We start from the raw sequence: 6,000 nt of genomic DNA on the forward strand, positions 1-6,000 counted from the left end.
TCCATTACAGATGGTTATGAGCCACCATGTGGTTGCTGGAACTTGAACTCAGGACCTCTGGAATAGCAGTCAGTGCTCTTAACCTCTGAGCCATCGCTCCAGCTCCCGCAACTCTGGTTTTTCGAGACAGGGTTTCTTTGTGTAGTCTTGGCTGTCCTGGACTCACTTTGTAGACCAGGCTGGCCTCGAACTCACAGCAATCTGCCAGCCTCTGCCTCCAGAGTGCTGGGATTAAAGACGTGCACCACCACACCCAGCAAAGAGGCAACTCTTGAAGGATTTACCCACAGCCATAATCTGGGGTCTATCTTTCTAGGTTTCTATTAATCATCCCCAACTTTGGTTCCTACCACCTTTGTTTCCTAATGAATATCTCACTGACCTTGAACAATTAGCACTTTTGTTGTACTTTAGTGTCCACATCTGTAAGATGGGTTACATCTGCCTATGTGGTTATAATAGGGAGTGTACACTTTAAACACTATTAAGCACTCGCTGTGGTAGCTGCTATTAGGAGCAGTCTGTCAGCCATCACTAGTTTGGAATTGTGGCCAGCTGAAACAGCAGTGATAGTGGGGCTGAAGAGGTGGCTCAGCAGTTAAGAGCTGTTCTGAGGAACTGGATTTGCACCCACATGGCAATTCACAACTCTGCAAAGCCAGGCTTGGGGTTACGAGCTTCAGTCCCAGCACTCGGGAGGCAGAGGTGGATCTCTGAGTGCAAACGAACCTCTGCATCTCTAGTTACAGGGGACCCAACGCCTTTTGGCCTCTTGAGACCAGGCATGCATGTGATACACAGACACATATGCAAGGCAAACACTCATACATGTAAGATAAAAGTTCAGAAGATAGTAACACTAGCTCAGCTTTTCACCTGTCATCTTCACCCAGTTTTGTCATGGCAGTCCCATCTTGGTCTAAGCGTGACTCACATCCACGTTCACTTAAACTTGTCCTAGTTCAGATGGCTCCCAGTCTTTTTCCCGGGACCTATACTTCTGCAAATAATTGAGATAAATAATTGTACAGAGGCATCCTTAGCTGAATTATGAGTAATGGTCAAATTGAGGTGTGACCTGCACTCTTGACAATTGTGAACTACGCAGGAATGGCGACTAAAAGGTTGTGTATACTAAGACACACTGACAAGACATGCTTGTGATGTAGCAAATAGGGAAATGACATGCTCAGTGTTTACAAACCAGGACAGGACTCAACAAAATGAACTCGGGGCACAAATGTCTATTAAGAGTGGTTTTTTGTTTTTGTTGTTTTATTAAGAGTGTTTTACTGGCCTGGTGTGGTGGCGCACACCTTTAGTCCCAGCACTGGGGAGGCAGAGGCAGGCCAATCCCTGTGAGTTCAAGGCCAGCCTGGTCTACAAAGCGAGTCCACAACAGCCACAGAGAAACCCAAGGGGGGCCAGGGAGTGTGTTACATAGTAACCCTGGGAAGTGCGCCCAGGCCTGCATCTCTGATCCAGGCTCATTCCTGTCACTTAGTGAGCTTTCCTTTGTTCACACGTCAGGCCTGGTTCTGCTCTGACTGAACCACACTGACTCCTGAGAGAGAGTGGGGACAGAGGCCTATGGCTGTGAAAGGGACAGGGATTGTTTTTGCTACATGCATCACAGCCTCACTTGCCTTCTGCACTTTAATTTGCGTGTTTTGTTTTGTTTTTTCTTTAGGATTACATGCGTCAGGCAGGTGAAGTGACATATGCAGATGCTCACAAGGGACGCAAAAACGAAGGGGTGATTGAATTTGTATCTTATTCTGATATGAAAAGAGCGTTGGAAAAGTTGGATGGAACTGAAGTCAATGGCAGAAAAATCAGATTAGTTGAAGACAAACCAGGTTCTAGACGGCGCCGGTCTTACTCTAGAAGCCGGAGTCACTCAAGGTACTATTGATAAATTGAGAGTCCGGGCACTCTACAGTAGTTCTCTAGTCGGCATGGGCAGCCCGATCCTGTCCTCTTGCCGGTTTCTCATAGCATGATTTCATATACTTCAGTAACTCAGACCTTTGAACTGAAAAGCTTATTTGTGAAACCCTTGACCTCTTACATCACAAATACAAACAGAAGTAAAGTCCTTCTCCCGAGACAGGACTCACTCAGTGGCCTCTTTCTCACCTTCTTCTGGGGAACTGAGTCATAAACTGGGCTGGAAGCACACATGGCCAGGGTGCCTGTACTTACTCTTCTTTATGAGCAACTCTTAACCCTAACCCTGAGTGAAAGTCATGTTGGTGGTAGCACGTGCCTTCAAATCCCAGCACTCAGGAGGCATAGGCAGGTGCATATCTTGAGTTTAAGGCCAGCTTGGTCTACAGAGTGAGTTCCAGGACATGCAGGACTTAACAGAGAGACCCTGTCTTGAAGAACAAAAAAGAAAAAAAAGGGATGGGTGAGTAAAGACAACCAGATTTGTCAGGCATTTGGGAACAAAACAGATCTGGTCTCTTTCCTCATTGGAGAAAACAGGCAAGTGATGGCCAGTGTAACCCAGCCCAGCTAATCTGGGGGGTCAGTAAGAGTCATCATAAAGACAGAGCTCATAAAACTGGAAGTGATGGGTAGACTGGGCTACCCATCTAGCAGACAGGCCTGAGGTGAGGGTAAATTTCCCAGAGTAGAGATGCTGCAACTTTGCACACATTTGTGTTGAAGTTTTCCCACAGTTTAGACACACAAATCGCATGATGTGCTACCTGTTTATTTCCTATGAACTCAAGGCTAGGGCTTGTGACAATATAGATGGCATATTTCAGCAAGGCTACAGCATTGATAGTGTTCTGTACCTAACTCCTGACACAGCATAAGGAGCGTCTGTGTGAGTGTTAACTGTGCTGAGCAGTGTCAGCAGGGAATAACGGTGATCTTTAGTTGTCAGGGGTAAGGGGGGTGGTATGTTAGTACTTGGCTGATTCTGTCAGCTGTCATCAGAAGCGCTGAGTCTTCAGCCTCCTGCCTTTTGTTCTGTTTGCTTTTCATGGGAATGCACTTTATTGCTTCCTCATACCTTTCCTTGTGGTCATTTCAGACCTAAAAGTTGAAAGACCAGTTTGTAAATGTGTTTGCAGGAGTATTCTGTCTTGTTCCCTTTCGTTCCTTTATATTGCATACTATGGGTTTTGTTTTGTTTTTTGTTTTCCAAGACAGAGTTTCTCTGTGTAGACAAGGCTGGCCTTGAATTCACAGCGATCAGCCTGCCTCTGCCTCCCCTGGCACTTGGTTTACAGGTATGTGCCAGCACGTCCAACTTACATACTGTATGTTTATGTTGTATTGAAAAGCTGAGTAAGTCATAGCACTGACCTAAATGTCCCCAAGAACACAAACATGCATAATTGTGTCTGCACCAGTATCCACGCCTTACTCATACTTACCTGGTTCATCCATGGTTGTCTTTATGCTGGAGTGTTTGCTGGCCAGGATCCAGCTCAGTTGTGAAGCCTCTAACCTGGAACATTCCCACCTCTTATCTGTGATCTCTGGCACTGGGATTACAAGCATGCACACTCCATGCCCAAATGTTAATGTGGAACAGATGTATTTTGATTAAAGGAATTTCCTGGTTGACTCTAGACAGTCTCTTTTACATAACTGAAATTTTTGTGGGGAGGAGGGTATTTTGCCTCCGTGTGTATTTGTATTATGTGTACCTGGTACCCACCGAGGCCGGAACATCTTATCCACGGGAACTGGGGTTACAGGCAATTGTGAGCTATCATTGTCAGTGCTGGGAATTGAACCCAGGTCCTCTACAAGAACCAGCAATCTTAACCACTAAGCAAATCTCCAGCCCCTTGTTGGCAATCTAAATTTTTCTTTTTCCAACTTGTGTGTGGTTTATACACCTTTAATCCCAGGACTCAAGAGGTAGAGGCAGGTGGATTTCTGTGAGTTCAGGACAGCCTGGTCTACCTAGCAGGTTCCAGGCCAGTGAAGGTTAACGATTCCCTGTCTGAAAAAAGTGTGTTGTTTTCTCTCCCCCACAGGTCTCGCTCCCGAAGCAGACATTCCCGGAAGAGCAGAAGCAGAAGTGGCAGCAGCAAAAGCAGCCGTTCAAAGAGCCGCTCCAGATCCAGGTGGGCCTGCAGCCTCCCTTCCAGCACTGATACGGGGGTCCAGAAAGCTGCCCTTGGCCTGCTTAAGTGTCTACTCACCTGTCACTCACCCAGCCTCTGTGTCTTCCAGGTCAGGTTCCCACTCCCGCAGCAAGAGCCGCAGCCGCAGTCAGAGCCGCAGCCGCAGTAAGAAGGAGAAAAGCCGGAGCCCCAGCAAAGACAACAAGAGCCGCAGCCGCAGCCCTGACAAGAGCCGCAGCAAGAGTAAAGACCACACAGAAGACAAGCTGCAGAACAACGACAGTGCTGGCAGGGCCAGGAGCCGCAGCCCCAGCCGGAGCAAGAGCCAGGAGAAGCGCAGGAGCCTGAGCAGAGGTCACAGCCAGGACAAGAACCAGCTCAAGAGCCGCAGCCGCAGTCGCAGTAAAGGGGGTAGCCGGAGCCGCAGCCGCAGCAAAAGCAAAGACAAGCGGAAGGGCAGGAAGAGAAGCCGGGAAGAAAGTCGAAGCCGGAGCCGCAGCAAGAGTGAGCGCAGCCGGAAACATAGCAGCAAGCGGGACAGCAAGGTCAGCAGCAGCAGCAGCAGCAAGAAAAAGAAGGACGACACCGACCACTCCCGGTCACCATCCCGCTCAGTGTCAAAGGAGCGGGAACATGCCAAGGCAGAGGCTGGCCAGAGGGAAAGCCGGGCTGAGGGCGAGAGCGTGGGCCCCCATCCAGAGCCCCGGGCCAGGTCAAGATCCACTTCCAAATCCAAACCTAGTGTCCCGGCAGAGTCGCGCTCCAGGTCAAAATCCGCTTCAAAAACACGCTCTCGGTCCAAGTCTCCCTCCAGGTCTGCTTCCAGGTCACCATCCCGGTCTAGATCCAGGTCCCACTCAAGGTCCTAATCGGCCATGCCACGCTGGAACTGCCGAGAAGTCTTTGTACATGTTGGTAGCCGTAGCACAAGAGTGAAGTAGAGCACCGTCACGGCTGTACATTCAACTCCCCTAATGGTGTGTCTCCAGTTGTTCAATCTCAGTGCTTCCTCGGTGCGCCTCCCGGCGCCAGGCCTTCCCGCTCCACTGAAAAGCAGTTCCTCAGACCTCCCCTTGACTCGCAGTAGGACACCCAAACGCCTTGGCTCTCAGGCCTGGCCATGGCTAAAGGGAGCTCGGCACCGGATGGCTCCTCAGGCTGGAATGAAGGCATAGGTAGGTGTGGTGAGTTCAACCGTTTTGCCCTTGAATCGATGCCCTTTGATGTGTGCCACGTAGTGAAAGTGCAAGTCTTCAGTCTCCCACCACTTTGGTTTCCTATTTCTGGACTTAACAACGTTGTGAATAGCACAGTCAAGAGAAATTGATACCTGCATAGCCCATAGGAAGTAAACTGTAGAGCTCCATATTCTGGTATTGTGATTATATTGTTTTATATTAAAGAAAGAAAAGAATTTTTTTTAATTTTATTTTTCCCCGTCTTGCAAAGTATAGTGACCCCTGTTTCCATTAAATTTGAATAAAGACTATTTTTGCTTGACAAAATTTCACCGTGCTTGAATCTAAGTGGCATTTCCTGATGTCATCTGTCCTGCTGTTTCCCTTTGGTGGGAAGCAATACTTCCCAGAGGACTTTCTCACCCAGCAAAGTGAAGGCAAGTTCCCAGAGTTTATGATTCGGGGGTTCTCTTGAGATGCTTGTGGTCAAGCTGAGGAGAAATGAGGCCATTTGGAAACAGCGTCACCAGCGAGTTCTTCACCAACAGTTTGTTCTCCTGTGCTTGGTGGTCTTGTCGTGAGTCTACCCTACCACGGTCCTCTCCCCACTGTAGAATCTGATCTGAAAACGGGGAAAGCTGCTGGACTCCCTTGTCCCGGTCACTTTTGCCCCAGTTGTTCCGCAGCTCAGGGGGTGCCTGAAGTCAGTGGCTCCTGTCTGGTGT

General features: G+C 48.8%; 1 protein-coding gene across 6 annotated transcripts in view; it reads left to right on the forward strand.

The window, feature by feature from the left end:
- Positions 1-5,602, forward strand: part of SRSF4 (serine and arginine rich splicing factor 4) — a 28,379-nt gene extending 22,777 nt beyond the window's left edge. For all 6 annotated transcript variants that reach the window (XM_084787506.1, XM_084787507.1, XM_084787508.1 and 3 more), the window contains 3 exons: positions 1,691-1,905; positions 4,008-4,097; positions 4,207-5,602. In XM_084787506.1, the coding sequence (XP_084643632.1) occupies positions 1,691-1,905; positions 4,008-4,097; positions 4,207-4,966 (1,065 nt within the window). In that variant the 3' untranslated portion in view covers positions 4,967-5,602. The remainder of the gene's footprint in view (positions 1-1,690; positions 1,906-4,007; positions 4,098-4,206) is intronic.
- Positions 5,603-6,000: the final 398 nt, after the last annotated feature.

The sequence above is a fragment of the Acomys minous genome (assembly GCF_964271855.1).
Source record: "Acomys minous genome assembly, chromosome: 6".
Lineage (NCBI taxonomy): Eukaryota > Metazoa > Chordata > Mammalia > Rodentia > Muridae > Acomys > Acomys minous.